Genomic DNA, 21,615 nt, shown 5'->3' on the forward strand with positions numbered 1-21,615 from the left:
AATGAGAGGTAAATAGGGACAGGCAAGCAGGGGTCACAAAGCGCAGTCACAGCTGTGATAGGGCACTACGACCCTCCCAGAGTCCAGGTTTAAGTGTGGGGCAGTCCCCACAGGAATCACCTAGAGGTCTGAACCTTCAGACCACAGAATCTTGTGTCTTAAACCTTTTAAGATCTTGAACTGTGAAAGATCTGAGGCCCAGGGCTGCAGGTACCTGTTAACATTATAATTATATATGCCATATAGTTACATTATATAACATATACATTAACTGTATACGCTATAGCCAGACTTCCTTGAGCTCTTCATTCAGCTCTTTGTGCAAGTCTGAGCATCTGGCAAGAACTGGGTAGTCTAGGGAAGCAGCAGGGCTGTGTTCAGTTAGAGGGCAGCCCTAGAGCCCGAGTCAGAGGGTTCTGGGACAGAAATGTGGTATGAGATGGTGGTTGGAACTAACTGTTGGAACTAACAATGGTGAGACTGCACAGAATAGCCAAGTGGTGGGGGCCTCAGTGGAGCTTTAACTACACTGGGCACCCATCCCTCCTGGTCTCTCCAGCTCTGCCTTGAGAGAAGTCATTTTCAGTCAGATCCATAGGTCCCAAGTCAGCCTTTGAGTTATAATATAGAAACACATTAAATATCCTTAGCTAAATGCTGTGGCACCAAAAGCAAGAGGTAGTAGGGAAAGGGGGTAGCAAAGAAGGGAAGCCAACCGGAAAGAGGAATTTATAAACTATGTTTGAGCTGCAAGAATGACGATTCCTGGAAGACCCTGAGGCCTTTCAACCTAAGCAACTGACCAGAAAGAAGAAACAGCCTAGGGATGGGTGGGAGGAGAATGAGAAGCCGCTCTGGATGGGCAGTGCTGAGGTGCTTGTAACGTAGGTGTCTGGCAGCATGGGAACTGCTTGGGAGTGCCCTCATCACGGTGATGGCTAAGGCTGGCTAGTGGAGAGTGTTTCTGTAGGAAAAGGAGCAAGCTTTGAGGACTGCTCAAATTTAAGAGGCACATGAAAGAAAAGGAACCAGTAAAGCTGACCCAAAAATGATTGAAAAAATAAGAGGAAAGCCAAGAGATAGCCTAAAAAGAAAATAAGTAGGTCTCTCACATTCAAATATAGAAGCATATATAATAAACAAAAAGCAGTGCTGTTACAATCACAGTATTGGATCAGAATGAGCCCTGGAGATTACCCAGTAGGATGACATCTTGGGGCTAAACCCTTTGGGATAACTAATAGTCATGAATATGTTTTTAAGAATGGAGATGCCATTGCCCAATTTGTCAGTTCTTCTCAGTAACAATCACCTCAACTATTAAGTCTCACTTGAGACCAGGAGTTTGAGCAACCTGGGCAACACAGGAAGACCCTGTCTCTATAAATTTTTTTAAATTAGCCAGGCATGGTGGTGCAGTTTATGTAACTTATTTCTATTACTTTAGATTTCTGGCTCATTTTCCCAATCCCAGTGCTAACAGAAAGACTTCATGCCATACATATGTATTTTATCCTAGCAGCTTACCATCTCACTGTGCATAGATTGTCTCTAGAAAATGAATAGCCATGATTACACTATATAATTTTCTTTAGAATTGTAATAATTTTGAAATGTGTTCTGCAAACTAACCCAGTTTGGGAATACTGACTTCCAAGATACTTTCAATGATACCTACAAATTTAAAATTTTGGGGTCCTAAGAAAGTACTTTTTATGGTAAAAATATATATTAGAAACAATAAAATACAGTATTCATCCATATGTAAAACAAGCTTGTTTTCTGTTTGGCAGTTAGTCAATGTCACAATAATATCATTGTCATGTATGACACAAAGGCCTTACTTACTTTCAAGTGAATTTTTAGGTCTTGGTTGCTGTACATACTCTGAAAAGTTAATATTCTCATTATTTGTTAAGGGGCCCTGAAAGTGTACTTTCAGCTCTGAAGACTTAATGACTACTTACACCCAGGGTCATAGTTAGTAATTTTAAATCTTCCAGATTCCCATGCCAAGCCCTAACTCTGATTCTTTTAATTAAATCTTAAAAGTTTCTGCCTTTCTGTTACTAAACAAAAGCTTTTCTCAACTTCAAGTTTTATAAAATTTTGTCGACAATATTTTTTTTTAATTTAAAAATAATTTTGCATGTGTCATTTCCAAGCAGAAATGTTCACCCTTCTCCACTTGAATGTCAGTTAATATTATGCAGATTGCCGTCATTTTTTCCAGTTGGTTTTTTCCCAACTAAATAATGCACACACTTGATTTACCTGGTTCACTGCGAAGATTATCTGATCATACACATCACTTTGTGTGTACACAGCATATGTGTCATCCATTCGGTCTATATATCCTTTTAGGAAAAGGTGTTTGAATGCCACAGTATTCTCTTCCTTGAAAGCTACCACCATCTGGTTACTTAGCCCAAATAAGACCAGCTTAAAAGAAAAAAAGAAAAGGTAAGAGGTTGGAAAATGTGGGCAGAAAAAGCAGGGCAGAAGGTACAGGGACTTGAACAGCAAATAGAAGAGTTTAAAACGAATTCTCTGGGACATCAAGGTTTTGCAGCAGGTGGATAATACACTAAGAAAGTCCAAGTCCTGTGACCAAACTATATTCCTACATTTGATCACCAAAACCCCTCAACTCATGTCTAAATTAAAGTATATTAACATAATGTGTCCTTAATAGTCATGCAGGATTGATCTCAGCGTTTTACATGAAACTCAGTTGTTCACACACACAAACTGCTGTCATGTTAACCTAAGGCCTTTCAGTTACACCTGAAAGCTTACCATACTCTAAGTCTCTCTTTTGTCTTCTCTTCCCTCCCATCCAAACCTCTCTCTCTCTCCCTCTCCCTTTCTCTCTCTCTCTCTCTTTCTTTCTCTCTCTCTCTCTCTCTCTCACACACACACACACACACACACACACCCTACATGCTGTAAATTGAGAAACTACACTCTTTCTTAAATCCCAGAGTGAGGCAGAGTATATTTATATGGAAGGTGGGAACAATGTTGAGAACCTATATTCCATACACTACTCCAGGAACTTTCCTCATACTAATCCTGTAGTATATTCCTAATATACCAATTTTAGAGATGAGGCTCAGAGAAGTTATATACTTTTTCAAGTCACATCATTAGCCAGTGTCAATATAGTCAAAACTGAAACCCATGTCTGACAGACTAAATCTAAGTTCTAGCCACCCCATCACGCTACACAAAGTAATCCAGGGTTTGATCAGAAAAAATAGAGCAGACAAATCTTTTCCCCTCTCCAGTCCACATATGAGATACGGTCTGCACCCCACATATATAATCACCTAATCATCTCTGCACCTAACTCCCATTTCTGAAGACCCTCTTTAATTGTCCTCAATGAGATGGTATCTTGATATTCTGGGGATTTTGCATCTGTTGAAGCTGATGACCAAGCAGCCCCAAAGAATTCCCAAAGATATTCTTACCAGTCATTCAAATACATGACTACTTCTCATATGTCAGCAATGAGCTAGGGACTAAGGATACAATGAGAAGACAATTGATCCCTGCCCTCAAAGGTTGGGTGGCACACAGGATAACAATGGCTGAGAGAAAACTGCTATAATTCAGAGAGTAAGCCAGGTATTGGGAAAAGAGAAATTTTTAGTAGGCTGTCTATCATTGTAAACATCTTTCTTTTGCTGTTGCAAACACAAAATCTCCAACTTAACAGAAGAACCATCACATTTTCCCTGAGATAATCTGTTACCAATTCACCCTCATTTGCTCAATTACAAAGTTGTCTTTATCTAATATTTGTTTGATTGCTCTGATACAAATTAAGGAAACATCACAATTAAGAACCCTTCAGTTCCTTTTAAAAACTTACCTAAACACCTTTTACTTGCTTATTACTAGCCGTCTTAACATCTTAAACCATTGCCAGTTTTCTTTTGACTACTCTAGTAAACATAGGAAGGTTAGATGAGCTCCCTGAAAATTAAGAAGTAATTAAGAACATAAATCTTAGAGAAAATAAATCTGAGTTTGAATATCAGTTCTACTCTTCTAGTTCTTGACTATGACAGGGTCCTTTTCCTTACTAAGCCCCTCATTGGTTCTCATCTGTGAAATGAGGATACCACTACCTACCTCCAACTTGTTTTAAGAATTGAACATGGGCTGGGCGTGGTGGCTCACATCTATAATCCGAGCACTTTGAGAGGCCAAGGTGGGTGGATCACCTGAGGTCAGAAGTTCAAGACCAGCCTGGCCAACATGGTGAAACCTTGTCTCTAATAAAAATTAAAAATTAGCTTGGTGGTGTATGTCTCTAATCCCAGCTACTCAGGAGGCTGAGACAGGAGAATCGCCTGAACCCAGGAGGTGGAGGTTGCAGTGAGCCAAGGATGGTGCCATTGTACTCCAGCTTGGGTGACAGAGCGAGACTCCATCTTAAAAAAAAGAATTGAACATGATGACATCTATAAAATGTTTAGTCTAGTACATGGCAAACACTCAAGTGGTACCTATTGTTAATCTTCATGTTCAACTGATACAGGCTTTTCCTCCTTATAAGAAACAGTACACAAAAACTTTTCACTATTGTGACACATTGTATTATCACTCAGAAGTTAAGAATTTCAATTTCAACTTGCCAAATATTTGGTTGAGAATTGAATATTCATTTTCAGGGTGATATGACAGACAGAATGTCTGCCTTCAAGGTCTTGACATTGCCACTGACTAGCCATGCAACTTTTTTTTTTTTTTTTTTTTGAGACAGGGTCTTGCTCCTTCACCCATGCTGGAACTCAATGGTGTGATCACCACACCTAGCTAATTTCTGTATTTTTTGCAGAGACAGGTTTTCATCATGTTGCCGAGGCTGGTCTGGAACTCCTGAGCTCAAGCGATCCACCTGCCTCAGAATCCCAAAGTGCTAAGATTATAAGCATCAGCCACCCTATCTGGCCAAGCCATGTAACTTTAAAAGAGCTCTAGAAATATCAGTTTCCTCTTCTGTAAAATAAGCCAGTAAGAATGTTAGAATTACATGAAATAATGTACTGGAACAGGGTAGTCACCAAATTTTTGTTTCCCTGGAAACAGCAACTAGCTTTGGAAACAAGTAAGAATTCTACCAACTTCATAAGACTGTAGAAATTGCCTTGGTTCTCTAATAATCATTAGCATTTGTTCTCAATAAGCATTTAAAATTGGTAATATCCTGGTTTTTAAATCTCTCCTTCAATACCAATTGTTTATGTACTTAGGCATTTTTCACCAACTTAAGGAGAGTAAGTAATAATAAAAATAAACCTATCATATCTACTTTGCTCATTAAAATCTGCTTTTATTTTGCCCTTTTGCTTTTAGCAAGAGATAATTACTCTCACCAACAGGAAAACATATTTTCACAAGAATAAATCACAGCCAGTATATATAAGCAATCAGAAAATATAGATCCCCCTCCTCCCCCCAAAAAATGTTAAAAGCAGCCAAGGAAATGAGATTCAAAAGCTCCCTTTGAACTAAAAAGAGGTCCTGTGTTTCACTAGCTCCTGACACTCCTCTTCTGTTAGTTAACTCCACATTCTTCCACTGCATAGTTCTCATGATCACAGGGCTGTGAAAATCTAAGAATTTGCCTGTAGTAGGAAGCCTTGAAGTTTCTGAAGAGGGAAATTCTCAGGCAACTAACTAGGAAGGAAAAGAAAGTCCTAATGTTGGACAACACTAGTTTCCATGGCTTATTTAGAAACCAGCTGAACCTCTTCATTGGAAGCCAAATATTAGTTTTCTTTTCCTGAAAACTAATTAGATTATGTAACTAAAATGATAACTTAGCGAAAGATGAGAAGAAAAAAAAGTGAGAAAAAAGAAGCCAAACTTTTTCACAAATGTTGAAGACAGAAGTGTCTAAGATTGTATGCTTTCTTATCTGTTATTGCTCTACATTATGCATATGTATGCATATAGTTAAAAGTTATAAACAACAACAACAACAACAACAACCCACTGTCCATAGTTCTCTTTGTTATTAAAAGAGGCTTTCACCAAACTCATGATCTGAGATGCTTACCTGGATAGTCACCATTGCAATTTTTAGAATTTGTATGGCAAGTTTCCATGGTTTTCTACCTCGAGCCCAGAACTTCTCACAAGGATTCATAAAAAAAAATTTGAGTTTTCGCCTCATCTGATCTTCTAATAGAAGCTCCTCAGATGGAGATGTATGCTGGTTAAAATTGCAGCGATTTTCCTCTTCATGAGAGCTGCAGCTACTTATAACTACCTCAGGATTTGCCATCTCTAGGGAGGAAAAACAACCACCACCAACATTTCCATTTAGTGAATAAAGACACAAGTCCATATTCTTTGCTGTTGTAGGAGGAAGCTCAAATAAAAGTTCTGGTTTCAAATAAGCACCATTGCTTTAAACTGTATTTTAGATGTTTACAGAATCAGCTCTGATGTTAGACATTACTTTACTATTTGTTTTAATTATGAAGTGAATTTTCACCTAGTTAATAATTACCAAATTCAGGGGCTGCTTCTATTAGTAAAAGATTATATGTACATATATACCAGATGTATATATTTTCTGCCTCACTCAGTATAGTTAGAGCAGGATCAGAGATCTGAGGGCCTGAAGAAGGACTTCAGAGGGTAGGTGGACCCTGAAATTGTATGCAAACTTTCATATATGTGGCTGTGGATACTTTTTCCTGTAAAGTAACTAAAACTTTCAGATTATCAAAAAATGTTTCAAACCACCGAGTTAGAGATAGCAGGGTGTAGTATAAAGAACCAAGACACAGTTTGGTTTCTAATTCTGGTTCTATGACTTGACATTTCTGCAATCTCAGAGAAATCACTTAGCCCTTCTGAGCCTCAGTTTCCTCTCTGGCAAAATGGGAATAACACCACCTACCCTTCTATGATTGTAGCCAGAATTAAATACCTATGACTGTAGTGAGCATTAAATGAAACAGCAAACACAGCCTTTGCATAGAGTCTAGCGCTAAGCAGACTCACCTACCTAACACCCACAGCAGACAGAGCAGATTCCTAGAAAGCCAATAAATAAGGTCCTTAAAGGGCAGCATGAACCTCAGGAAACATAATTGTTTTACAAAGGGAAAAGCAGGCACTCAATTTAAGCCTAATTCCCAATCTGTGGCATCACTTGTAACGGCTTCTTATTGAAGCCCTTATATTTATAGCATATTTTCAAAGTACTTCATACCTGTTTTGGGGAAGGGGTGCATTTGAAAAGAGTTGGGCTGGTTTCATTGCCTTCAGAACCAGCTTTTTCAAAGCGACGGAAAGTCACTCCAGAGACTGGAATGGAGCTTGGGTTTTCCCTAAGACTAAGACTGATATTATACTATGGAAATCTGTTTAAAATAAAATACTGTAAACCATCATTGGTGAGTAGGGTCCTTCCATACAGAATAGAAAGGCAGGCATTATTTGACATTTTAATAATAACTTGTACTTGGCAATGAAGGAGGAAAATTGTAACCTGCATTCATACAATATCTGACAAGTCACTGATTAGATATCCTGCTGCTTTCCAAGTCTAGAATCCCACTTTTGATTCCAATTCAAACATTCTTAGCAAGCCCAACGTCTCCGAACAGTAGATATTGGCTATAAAAACAGCCATGGGGAAGGTTTTTAAACTCTTGATTAATGAAAAGATTAATAAGGATACTGCAGAATGAATGAAACATAAAACATATTTACTGTATAGCATACACAGTACCTTCAAAATGAAAGAATTATAACTCATTAAAGTATGGCTCATATATGTGTGTGATAAAATGCCTGTCAAAGCATAAATGCAGTAATTCTTAAAGTCATAAAGGAAAGAAAAAGTTATTAATATATTAGGATTTTCATTCAACAGTTTTTTTTCCTTCAGAAAGGCAGATATTTTAAACAGCATTTAAGGAGACTTCATCTATGGGACTTAAAACGCAGATGATTTCATGTTGACCGAAGCTTGCATATGAACACTAACATAACGACGAAACTGTTAATAAGTATGTTCAGCTGTGATAGCATAAAAAAAAACAACAACCATGTTGATGAGTTTTATATTGACATTAAGCCCTTTCCACTTTGATACAGGGAAAATTAAATTTTAAACACACTAGCCACACACCATGTAACAGTAACCCACAGGAACAAAGAGAAAATAAGCCAACCAGCATTAATCTATTCAGCACATCACAACGAGTTGTCCTGGAAGCAAGATGTTTCGTTCACCAGGACCGGCAGCTGACTTTGTAAACGTTTAGCTTTACCGAGTCTGAAAAGCCCTTCCGAGGGTGTACTCTAAAAACTGCAAACGGTCGGGGACCCCAACAGCTGAAGGAGGTATTCATAGCCACCCTTCACATTCACCCGGAGCGCCAGCGCGGGAGGCAGGGGTGGGCGAACGGCCCCGTCAGGAGAGGCGACCCGACGAAGGGGCCATCCTGAGAGGCTACTGAGGTAGCAGGCATGCTCTTAGAAGGAGCCAGCGGACACACACAGGTTACCTATTCCTGGCGGGCAGAGGCTTGATTAAAGTGAGCTGTAGAAAATTAGGAAAAGCCCCGGAGTGTGTATACATATAGTAAAGGCCTCACAGTTGGCGAGAAAGTTATGCAACCTAGTTTTTTCAGATGCGCTTTCGCACTTCACCAGACAAAACTGGTCTCTCCGGTCTTTCTTTCCTTTCTTTTCTTCCCTTTCTTTCCTTCTTTCTCTTTTTTTTAAGCGTTGAGACTTTTGTCGGGTAGTCCGCGCCAGAAAGTGCCGGAGGGTTACAGCGATGTCCCAAAGCGGTCGCTGCCATCCCCGGGCACTGCCCTTGAGCTCAGACGGCCGCAGCCCACCTGGCGGCTGCTTTCAGCCAGCGCAGGGACCCGGGCCTGAGCCCTCACTTCCAGCCGCCCCCACCTCTAACAAGGGGACAGTCCGCCTTGAGAGGGGCCGCCCGAGCCGCGTTAGGACCATCTTGAGACCCGGCCGGCATCCAAGACTTCCAGCGCAGGAGCTCAGGGCCGGGGTGGCTTCCAGCCCTCAGAGCCAGGACCGCAGGCTCCCTTGGGCAGCGGCCCGGAGGGTGACCAAGGAGCAGAGCCCCCCACCCGCCCAGCCCCGCGCTGGCCCCGCAGGTGTGCGCCTCCACTGACCTAATGCGCGCGGCGCGCGGACGGCGCGGAACAGCTGCATCTCGCTCCCAGCTCCCGCCCGCTCGCCCTCCATGGCGCCGACTGCCCGGCCCGAGCTTCCCGCCGCGTCCCAGACAGCTCGCTGCCTCCGGGCCTCCCCGACCCTCCCTGCGCGCTGCCGGCGTAGTTTCCCGCGACATCCGACGCCCCGGGGCGGCGCCCGGCGGGCTCACCTGGGGGACAGCGAGGAGTGGCCGCGCTGCGGTGTCCTCGGCGAGGGCGCAGGGCGAGTTAGCGCACGGCTCCAGCAATCTCGAGCCCCGCTACGCGCTGGGTCAGACGCGAGGACTAGCGCCCCGACCGCTGCCCGCCCTTCCTCCGCCCCCGCCGCTTTAACTCGTGACCCTCCTCCTGGCTCTGGTTCCCGCCGCGCCCTGTCGGGGGCCGCCTTTCAAGAGCACAGGTAGGGAGCAGGAGCCCGTCGGAAAGAAGCTGGCGTTTAGCCCGTTCTCTGCCATCCTCACCCCATCACGATCCTCATTTTCTCCGTGAGCAACCCGCACCGCCCTGCTGGGGCTTCCCGGCTTTGCTCAGGAGCTGCAGCTGGCGCGCCGGGGCCACCCCTCCTGGCCAAGGCCCCTCAGGTGGTTGCCGGGCTCCGCAGGTCCGGATGTCCAGCGCCTAGCACCGGTGAGTGTGAGGCCCGGCTGCAGCCTCGCATTCTGATTTTTGCAAACAAGGGGAAATCTTTAATGTCTTACCGTTTCAAGCCTGAACCTTGTTCCCTCCTTGGGTCTTCTAGTTTCAAACAAGTGCTGTGAAATGAGTGAATGAGTCCACTAGATTCTTCTGTAGATTGGGGGCTGGAGCAGAAACAGCCTTGGAAAGCTTTTCCAAGAAATGTAAATAGAAATACTTGAAGTAGACTTTGAACCATAATCTTTTTCTTCATAAATTCTTTTTAAATATTAAACCTTAATACCCCTTATCAGGAATGGATCAGGAACTTTGGTTAATTTTAATTACTTTGGATTTGTTCTGATTTTTAATTTTTACTTACTTTTTTTTTTTTTTGGCCACGGGTAAGTTGGTAAAGGTCACTGAATTTCCCTACTAGAGTATTCCTGAAATGAGGTCAATACCTGTCAAACCTTTTATAAAACCTGTTTTCAAATCCTAAACCAGTTTGCATGGATTACTTATAAATGGAAATATATATTTTGCAACAGGATACAGTAATTTTATGCTGTTCATTAACCTGGATCCCACATACCGTGAGCAAGGTACATACCCAAAAAGGATATAATCGGCACAGTCAATTCTCAAGTGCAATTTGGAAAATATAAGGTAATCTTTAATCCCCATAATCCTACACACAACGTAATGCTATCTCTTTACTTGATGGTAAGAGTTTGAAATGCTTGATTGTTCAGGAACAATCTGAACTTTGGAGAAGTTCACAGTCATAAATGATAGCCCTTGCTTAACCCTTGTTTTAGCTGAGTTATGAAGACGGGTCAATAGAAAAAAAAAAAAAAACAGGTTTTGGAAGTCAGACAGATAAGGACCCAAATTCCCTTCTGTGCCACTTGCTGGATAACTAGGGAGTTACTTACAGGGGGACAATCTGCCTTGAAAGGGGCCGCCCGAGTTACTTAACTCTAGGGAGTCACTTACCTTCTCTTAATCCCGTTTACTGTTATGTACAAACTAGCTATAAAAGGAATGGTGATTTTTAATTAATATGTTGCACGTAGAGCACTCATTACTGTAACAGGCATATGTGATGTGCTTATACATGCTGATTCCCCCTTTTTATTGAAAGACCTAAATGAACGAAAACATCAACTATGTTCATAAATTACAAGACTTGATATTAAGATGTCAGTTTTCACCAAGTTCATGTATAGACTCAACCCAACCTCAATGAAAATTTCAACAAAATGTCTAAAGAAATTTCAACCTGATTCTAAAATTCCTATGGAAGCAAATGTAAAGAATCCAGACTAACCAAAGCCATTTTTTTAAAGAAAGGTAAAACCAGAGGATTTATCCTACCTATAGCTATAAAGCTATATAAGCCAGACAACTTGGTACTGATGAAGACAGATATATAGGCTGCATATAGACAATGGAACAAAATAGAATCCAGAAATAGATTCACACATATATGGTCAATTGACTTCTGACAAGATGTTAAAACAATGTAAAGGAGAATATTAAAGTTTAACAATCAACATAATGATGTTACTGGCTTAAAGGAATATACTGACACCAAGTCAAAAGAAACACAGGAAACACTGACATCAAAGGTTTACATAAACATTTCTGGAAAGCAGGAGAGGAGTGCCTAAAAGAGAAGCAGTTGAGATCTAATCAGTCAATCTTGCTTTTATCTCTTACAATGTTGTAAGTGTTTCTGGACTTGTCAGTAAGTCATTCTTGCAAATAAACATTAATACATTTATATGAATATATTGTGCTAATCTTTAACAGTATTGCAAGAAATAAGTGTTGGAAGAAAAAAAAAAGGCCCTACATTGGTGATTTCAACATATGATTCTTTTTCTTTTTTCTTTTTTTTAAAGACAGCATCTAGCTCTGTTGGGCAGGCTGGAGTGCAGTGGTACGATCTCAGCTCACTACAACCTCCACCTCCTGGGTTCAAGCGATTCTCCTGCCTCAGCCTGCTGTGTAGCTGAGGTGCATGCCCCCAAGCCCAACTAATTTTTGCATTTTTAGTAGAGACACTCGGCCTCCCAAAGTGCTGGGATTATAGGCATGAGCCACCGTACCCAGCCTCACATAACATATGATTCTATGTAGTGCTTTTGATGTTGCTAGAATATCCAAATGGTATATTACTATTGTAACACATTTTGGTAGACAACCAACTACCTATACAACACCTCTCATAAGATTATAACAGAGTTGAAAAACTCCCATCACCTAATGATGTAATAATGTCACCATGATGACGTTGTAGAGCAATGTGTTATTTACTTATCTATCTTTTGGAGATGCTGGTGTAAATAAGTCTACTGTACTGCCAGTCTATAAGAGTGTAGCATGTACAGTTATGTGCAGTACATAATACTTGACAATGATAATAACCAACCATGTGGCTGTCTTACGTATTTACTATTATAATTATTGTAGAGTATGCTTCTACTTGAAAGAAAAAAAAGCTAGCTGTCAAATAGCCTTAAAAGAAGTATTCCAGAAGAAGACAATGTTATCATAGGAAATGACAGTTCCATGCCTGTTATTGCCCCGGACATCTTCTAGTGAGGTAAGATGTAGAGGTACAAGACAGTGATATTGTTAATCCTGACCCTGGGTAAGCCTAGGCTAATATGTGTGTTTGTGTCTTAGTTTTTAACAACAACAAAAAAAGTTTAAAAAAACTAAAAAATAGCAAAAAGCTTGTAGAATAAGGATATAAATAAAATATTTTTGTATAGCTGTACAATGTGTTTCTGTTTTCAGCTGTGTTATTACAACAGAAAGTTTAAAAATGTTAAAAGTTCATACCATTTCCATTGTGCAATGAAAAATAAATGAATAAATAATTTAAAATTTTAAGCCAGGAAAGGTGGCTCACGCCTGTTAATCCCAGCACTTGAGAGGCCAAGGCGGACAGACTGCTTGAGTCCAGGAGTTCAAGACCAGCCTGAGCAACACTGGGAGACCCCATCTCTACAACATTTAAAAAAATTAGTCAGGGATGATGGCATGTGCCTGTAGGCCTAGCTACTCTGGAGGCTGGGGTGAGAGAATCACTGTGCCCAGGAGGTAGAGGCTGCAGTGAGCTATGATTGTGCCACTGAACTCTAGCCTGGGCAACAGACCAAGACCCTGTTGTAAGGTATATTGCTGAGTTGAAATGAGGAAACTGAGGCTAGTATATGAAAATGAAAATTTAATTTATTTAGCTTTCAGGTGAGGTTCTATGGTCCGGGATGGGGCCAGAGAAGTCGCACTTAGCTTTTTAGGGCAGAGGGTTTTATAGGGGTTAGAGGCAATTGATTAGATATTGGGGAAACAAAGCATAGGCAATTTTATTAGGTGTAGGGAGACAGGGCCTGGACAGGGGGAGCTACTATAGGTAGGGAGGTGGGACTTATTGGGGGTGGGCTGGCTAAGGACGTATGGAGCAAGCTGCCATTGGGTAAGGCATGGCGGGATTTTTTTTTAATTTTGGCGGGTTTAAATGCATAGTTTAGTGCTGAGAGTGCATAGTCCAGTGCTGGATATAGATCTGGAAGCAGAATGCAGAAGTGGGTGAGGGGAGCCCCCATGGAGAAGCCAGATGCTGAGTAAGGCGTCCGGAATGATAACGCTGTTATCAGACATAAAGAGGGGTGGGTGTTGTCCATCCGGCTCCCAGCGAGGCAACCGGCCTTGCACCTATCTCAAAAATAAATAAATAAATAAAAGTTTATAGGCCGGGCGCGGTGGCTCAAGCCTGTAATCCCAGCACTTTGGGAGGCCGAGGCGGGTGGATCACAAGGTCGAGAGATCGAGACCATCCTGGTCAACATGGTGAAACCCCGTCTCTACTAAAAATACAAAAAATTAGCTGGGCATGGTGGTGCGTGCCTGTAATCCCAGCTACTCAGGAGGCTGGGGCAGGAGAATTGCTTGAACCCAGGAGGCGGAGGTTGCGGTGAGCCGAGATCGCGCCATTGCACTCCAGCCTGGGTAACAAGAGCGAAACTCCGTCTCAAAAAAAAAAAAAAAAAAAAAAAAAAGTTTATAAAGTAAAAAACTTACAATAAGCTAAGATTAATTTATTATTAAAGAAAGAAAAATGTTTAAACTAAATTTAGCGTAGTGTTAAGTATACGTGTTTATAGTTTACGGTAGTGTAATGACCTAGGCCTTTACATTCACTCATTGCTTACCTACTGACTCGCCCAGAGCAACTTCCAGTCCTGCAAGCTTCATTCATGGTAAATTCCCTATACAGCTGTACCATTTTTAATCTTTTATATCTTATTTTGACTGTACCTTTTTTGTATTTAGACATGTTTACATACACAAATACTTAACACTGTGTTCCAGATGCCTATAGTATTCAGTACAGCAGCCTACTGTACAGGTTTGCAGCCTGGGAATAATAAGCTATGCCATATAGCCTAGGTGTAAAGAAAGCTATCCCATCTAGGTTTGTGTAAGTACACTCTTATCATGTTCATACAATGACAAAATTACCTAACAATGCATGTGTTAGGATGTATCCCCCTCATTAAGCTATGCATGACTGTATTTGAATACTCAGTCTTGTTTTCTGCATTTTCTAGAGTTTGAATATTCACTAAAGGTATAGTTCTTTGTGAAACAAAATACTTTCATTGTTAAAAAAGTAAATGAGCTTATATAAAGCAACAGATACCCCAATGTGCAATCTGATAATACTTTGGAAGCACGTTTAACAAGTAAACCAACATCGAGTGCAGAATGAGAGGAATTTTCTCTCATCTGGAATATCTGTCACAAAGCAACAATGAAATCTATCAGACAAGGAAATTGTTTTATGTGTTTTAAATTGTCATTTGAAGAATTATTTTTTAAAACTTAGAATTTGGCCAGGCGCGGTGGCTCAAGCCTGTAATCCCAGCACTTTGGGAGGCCGAGGCGGGCAGATCACAAGGTCAAGATATCAAGACCATCCTGGCCAACATGGTGAAACCCTGTCTCTACTAAAAATACAAAAAATTAGCTGGGCGTGGCGGCGTGTGCCTGTAGTCCCAGCTACTTGGAAGGCTGAGGCAGGAGAATTGCCTGAACCCAGGAGGCGGAGGTTGCAGTGAGCCGAGATTGTGCCACTGCACTCCAGCCTGGTGACAGAGTGAGACTCTGTCTCAAACAAACAAACAAAAAAAAACTTAGAATTTTTAATTTAGAATTTATTTTGTATTAATGCTTCTTTTAATCATTTTACTATGAAATATCTAAGACAGATAGTGATCATTATCATATGTAATCAAATATAGTCTTCTTCAGAATATTGGTTGATAATAACAAATCATGCTTTTATTTATTTTTATTTATTTATTTTTTTTTTGAGATGGAGTTTCACTCTTGTTACCCAGGCTGGAGTGCAATGGTGTGATCTCGGCTCACCGCAACCTCCGCCTCCTGGGTTCAGGCAATTCTCCTGCCTCAGCCTCCTGAGTAGCTGGGATTACAGGCACGTACCACCATGCCCAGCTGATTTTTTGTATTTTTAGTAGAGATGGAGTTTCACCGTGTTGACCAGGATAGTCTCGATCACTTGACCTCATGATCCACCCGCCTCGGCCTCCCAAAGTGCTGGGATTACAGGCTTGAGCCACCACACCTGGCTCCTATCTGTTTTAGAGTAACATAGCTCAGCTGAAAGTGTCAGGTAGCATGGGTGTTAAATCACACATTTTTAAATTCAAAATAGTTTTTACCTTTCTGTCTTCTTACATCGGTAACTTTCATCTTTCTCCCCTTAATTTCTTCTTTTCTTCTCAATAAAATTTTTATTTTTTTAACACATTCATATTCAGCAAGTATTTATTGAGGACTCCTATTTTCCAGCAATAGTATTAGATACTGTCAATGAAAATATTAATAAAACATAGTTGCTGTTCTTAAGGATCTTATAGTTAGAAGATGTTTTTTTTAATTTTTAGAAAATTTTAAATACAGAAAAGTACAAAAATGACAATACATTAATGCCATTCAATGCCCACAAACCTCATAATTGAACAAATTTTACATTTTCTTTTGTTTTTGGTCTTCCTTATGATAAATAAAGCACTATAAAGTGAATCAACTGATATGGTTTGGCTGTGTCTCCACTCAAATGTCATCTTGAATTGTAATCCCCATAATCCCCATGTGTCAATGGAGAGACCCTGTGGGAGGTGACTGGACCATGTGGGTGTTTTCCCCCATGCTGTTCTCATGATAGTGAGTGAGTTCTCAGGAGATCTGGTGGTTTTATAAGTATTGATAGTTCTTCCTTCACACACACTCTCTCCTGTGGCTTTGTGAAGAAGGTGCCTGCTTCTTCTGCCATGATTATAAGTTTCCTGAGGCCTCCCCAGCCATGTGAAACTGTGAGTCAATTAAACTTCCTTTGTTTATAAATTACCCAGTCTAAGGTAGTGTCTTTATAGCAGTGTGAGAATAGACTTATACGCCAAACCTCCCCAAATGCAACCTTCTATCGTGAATTGATGTGAATCATTTCAGTCCATTTGTAATACTTTTATTGAATACACGTTCTCATTATATATAGAAATAAGTCATGCATGTTTTTGTTTACAAATATAGCATTGCTCTGTACCTCATCTTTTTTTTTTTGAGATGGAGTTTTGCTCTTGTTACCCAGGCTAGAGTGCAATGGTGCGATCTCGGCTCACCGCAACCTCCGCCTCCTGGGTTCAGGCAATTCTCCTGCCTCAGCCTCCTGAGTAGCTGGGATTACAGGCACACGCCACCATGCCCAGCTAATTTTTTGTATTTTTAGTAGAGACGGGGTTTCACCATGTTGACCAGGATGGTCTTGATCTCTTGACCTCGTGATTCACCCACCTCGGCCTCCCAAAGTGCTGGGATTACAGGCTTGAGCCACTGCGCCCGGCCTGTACCTCATCTTTAATACTTACCTGATCATTTTGTCTTAAGCTATATTCAAGTTTTTTTATCTTAGCAGCTTTATGCTAATGTATTGACTATACCATATCATTGTATTCATTTCACTGCTGATGGACATTTAGGTTGCTGCCATCTTTTGCCATTATAAAAAAAATTCTGCAGTGAACATCCATGAACCATTTCCTCATGCACATGTGTAAAATTGTCTCTAGGTTAAATATCCAGAAGTAGAATTGCTAGATTATAGGAGGTATTCATTTTTACTTAATATGAGGAAGGAGACTCAGGCATCTAGGATCACCTCCCCCTTGACTTCCACACTGAATTTCAATAGAAGAAAAGCCTGGCTGACTGGCACCTCCTAAATCACCTTCCTATAAATAGCAGACATGGTATCGGGGAATCTCTCCAGAAGACATTGTTTTTACTTAAACAAGAACAAACCCCCACCCCACTCCTCCATCGACCAAGACCCTTTCACATGTAATTTCGAAGGCTGTAAACCTAAGAACCTTTCACATGTAGTATCTAGAGTGTAGGGCATATAAAGGCAGAGCTTCTCTTTGTTAGGTGAGCTTGGCAGTTAAGACAAAACATGTCACCTGGCTCCCGCCTATAATAATAATAAAACACCTTTCCTTCCTAGTTCGGTGTCCAAGAAGTCTGTTTCTTGTGGCCAATTCTGCTTCAAATATATACTCAAATTACTCTACAAGGTGTTTGTTCCAAATCCTTTAATGAATATTTGTGGCATACCTTCTATGTGCCAACATAGACTTAGACACTGGGACAGGAGCAGTAAGCATGGCAAAAATCCCTGCCCTTGTAGACTTTTCATTTTAGTGGACAAAAACAGTCAAGTACATAGTGTGTTAGAAGGTGATAAATATTATGAGTAGAAATAAAGTGGAGAAAGGAGAATGAGGAGTGCTGAGAAGTTGGCATTTTAAAAAGAGTAGAGAGTAGGCCTCACTGAGAAGTTAAATTTTGTTGTTGTTGTTTGTTGTTGTTGTTTTGAGATGGACTGTCACTCTGTCATCAGGCTGGAGTGCAGTGGTGTGATCTCGGCTCACTGCAACATCCATCTCCCAAATTCAAGTGATTCTTCTGCCTCAGTCTCCCAAGTAACTGGGACTACAGGAGTGTGCCACCACGCCCAGCTAATTTTTTTGTATTTTTAGTAGAGATGGGGTTTCACCATGTTGGCCAGGATGGTCTCGATCTCTTGACCTCATGATTTGCCCGCCTCAACCTCCCAAAGTGCTGGGATTACAGGCACGAGCCACCGCATCTAGTGAGAAGTTAACATTTTAGCAAAAACTTGAAGGATATCTTAAGTTCTCCAGGCAGAGGGAACAGGCAATACAAAAAAGGAGATGCATGCCCAGTGTGTTTGAGTAACCTCAAGGACACCAGTGTGTCTACAGTGGTGTGAGCTGCAGGGAATAATGGTAGGAAGTGAAGCTGGTAACAGGAATGAGGTTCTGCTGGACCTTGGCCATTGTGAGGACCTTGGTTTTTAAATGGAGTGAAATTGGAACTGTTGGAAGGTTTTGAGCAGAGAAGTGACATGATATGACTTGTTTTAAAAGTGCATCCCTCTGACTGCAGTGTTGAAAATATATTCCAAAAGTGTGAAGGATGGAAGAAGACATGTGAAGGATGACTCTTAAGTTTTTGCAGAGTGACCCTGAAGATGAAATTGCCATCAACTAAGATGAAAAAGATGGCAGGAGAAGCAGGTATCTGGGTAGAATCAGCAGTTCAGTTTTTAATGTGTATTTGAGATGTCTATTATGTGCTTCTCAGACTATCTGTTAAAGGGTTAGTTGACTTGGTTTTGTTTTAATTTCTTTCACAGACTAATAATTCTATAAAATTACAACACAAATAAATTGCTAAAAGAATGAAATAAGGATATTTGAAATACAAACCTCAATTCTGTTCATACATAGCATAAAGTTACTGTGTCCATTTGCTAAAAAGTTTTTAAACACTCAATTTCAGAACCACTTTTATTACAGATGGGTAACAGTTATTTCATAAACTAGTGGTCTAGTAGCAAATATTTCCTGGCTGGCATTGAAGCAAAGGCCAGGCTTTAGGTATTATATGTCTAATAACTATGTATTAGACATCAAAGTGGAAATGTCTTGTAGATGGTTGGATATTCAAATCTGCTTTTAATAGTCACCAAAGGACAGAAGTAATGTCTATACATTTATTTTGAACAAAATTTTGCTTAATTCTGGTTCCACAACTATTTGCTGAGAATATGCCACATGTGAGGCACTCTCTGGTTTTTCATGGCAATGCTATGGGGAAGGGACAGATTAATATCTGTGGGCAATCTGGACAGGCTAGTAATTTGGCATCCATTCACACTAATACCCCTTAAAACTGTGTTCACTGTTTATCTAGTGGAAATAGGGAAAAACTGATTTCTGTAAACAAACATATATATTCTTTCCTTACATTTGAAATAATAACACACACTTTTCCAAACTAGACAACTTTTGGGGAGAGTACTGAACTGTTCAAAATGTAGTTATCAGGCTGGGTACAGTGGCTCATCCTCATAATCCCATCACTTTGGGAGGCCAAGGCAGGGAAATCACTTGAGGTCAGGAGTTCAAGACCAGGCTGGCCAAAATGGTGAAACCCCATCTCTACTAAAAATACAAAAAAATTAGCTGGACGTGGTGGCACACACCTGTAATCTCAGCTACTCAGGAGGCTGAGGCACAAAAATTGCTTGAACCTGGGAGGCTGAGGGTGCAGTGAGCCAAGATTACACCACTGCACTCCAGCCTGGGTGACAAAGCAAGACTCCATCTCAAAAAATTTAAAAATTAAATCAAAATACAGGTATCAAAGCAGGCTGAACTCAGGAATGGGAGTATTGCCTTTTGGTTGACCCTCATGATTGGTACTTTTACATGGCAAAATTTTTCAACATAGATTTGATTTACAATCTGAACCTATTTGGTTGAGAGAAAAAGACATTTATGTCTCTTGTGATACGTAAAAATGTCTCTGTGGAAACTCAAACTGACAATCTATTTGCAATTCACAACACGGAAGTTTGGTATCTTTTGAAGAATGCTCCTTAGGGGAGCATTGGTTGCCCTCATCCTTAATTGCTCAATGTGGTTGCTCTTGCCCTTTATCTGGCCCAACTCTAATGAAAGCTTTATCATCCCCAATTTTTCAGATGAGATTTAGAGAGTTTAGTAACTTGTCTAATGCCACCTATCCAGAAAGTAACAAATTTAGGTTTCAACATAATTTCCTTACTTTAAATACAATATTATTTTAGTGACTTCACTTCAAAAAATATTCTAAGTGCTCTTAAGACAGTAAAAATTATACATGTAGAACTGATATTTACTGGCTCTTAATGCTTGATATTGTAGGACTATCACTACTATACAGTGACTCTCCCACCAACTATTCTGGGTGTAGGGAGTGAAGTCTCAGCCATCAGTGGACTCACAAATAAGTCCACTCTGCTGCCACATGGGCCCATTTTTACCTCCATGGCTCTTGCTTTGGCCCTTCTGGAAATATCTGCTGCCTGCAGACTGCAGATGAGTGCTAGGGTCCTGCCTTCTCTTGTGGGAAGGGTCAGCATTTCTGGAGCCACTTGGGGCCTGTGTCCTCCTTAGTCCCCAGTAGACTCAAGCCATTCTGTGCAGTAGTAATAATGCCTTTCTCCTAACTTAATGTTGTATAGATTCAATTTTTTTTTTTTTTTTTTTTTGAGACGGAGTTTCGCTCTTGTTACCCAGGCTGGAATGCAATGGCGCGATCTTGGCTCACGGCAACCTCTGCCTCCTGGGTTCAGGCAATTCTCCTGCCTCAGCCTCCTGAGTAGCTGGGATTACAGGCACGCACCACCATGCCCAGCTAATTTTTTGTATTTTTAGTAGAGACGGGGTTTCACCCTGTTGACCAGGATGGTCTTGATCTCTTGACCTCGTGATCCACCTGCCTCGGCCTCCCAAAGTGCTGGGATTACAGGCTTGAGCCACCGCACCCGGCCAGATTCTAATTTCTCATTGATGTTCTAGTCTATTTTTTTCTAGAATTGCCACAATTGTCCCTTTCTTCAAACAGCTAAATATTTGTCCCAGGGTCAGGTTTTTCTATCTCTTTTCTCCTTTCTGAAGCAGAGTAGTCTTCAGATGCTTCTCACTTCCTCATGCAATAGGTTGTGGTAGTTTCCCCAGGCACTTGAAAAATATGTAGTAATCCCAGCAGTGTAAGGTTCATACAAGAATACATCTCCCTTCCAGGCATAAAATAGGATCTTCCACCCCTAGTTTCTAAGCTAACTCTTAAAAAAAAAATCCATAAAAAGAGTGAGCAAGTTGGGGCCAGGCGCGGTGGCTCACGCCTGTAATCCCAGCACTTTGGGAGGCCGAGGTGGGTGGATCACAAGGTCAAGAGATCGAGACCATCCTGGTCAACATGGTGAAACCCCGTCTCTACTAAAAATACAAAAAATTAGCTGGGCATGGTGGCGCACGCCTGTAGTCCCAGCTACTAGGGAGGCTGAGGCAGGAGAATTGCTTGAACCCAGGAGGTGGAGGTTGCGGTGAGCCGAGATTGTGCCATTGCACTCCAGCCTGGGTAACAAGAGTGAAACTCCATCTCAAAAAAAAAAAAAAAAAAAAAAAAAGAGTGAGCAAGTCATTCACCAAAATAATAAGTAGTAAAAATCTACCTCCTATCAATTTATGAGATTATCCTTTTGTAAACCCAATCTGAAACTTATCAAGATATCCTTAAAGACATCAGAGAAATATTT

General features: G+C 40.9%; 1 protein-coding gene across 1 annotated transcript in view; it reads right to left on the reverse strand.

Moving 5' to 3' along the window:
- MCOLN3 (mucolipin TRP cation channel 3) overlaps positions 1 to 9,501 on the reverse strand; it is a 28,104-nt gene extending 18,603 nt beyond the window's left edge. The window contains exons 1-3 of the mRNA XM_003921357.3: positions 9,398 to 9,501; positions 6,077 to 6,306; positions 2,275 to 2,442 (exon numbers count right to left, since the gene is read on the reverse strand). Of these exons, the coding sequence (XP_003921406.1) occupies positions 2,275 to 2,442; positions 6,077 to 6,304 (396 nt within the window). The 5' untranslated portion in view covers positions 6,305 to 6,306; positions 9,398 to 9,501. The remainder of the gene's footprint in view (positions 1 to 2,274; positions 2,443 to 6,076; positions 6,307 to 9,397) is intronic.
- Between the last annotated feature and the right edge of the window lie 12,114 nt (positions 9,502 to 21,615).

The sequence above is a fragment of the Saimiri boliviensis genome, chromosome 11 (assembly GCF_048565385.1).
Source record: "Saimiri boliviensis isolate mSaiBol1 chromosome 11, mSaiBol1.pri, whole genome shotgun sequence".
NCBI lineage: Eukaryota > Metazoa > Chordata > Mammalia > Primates > Cebidae > Saimiri > Saimiri boliviensis.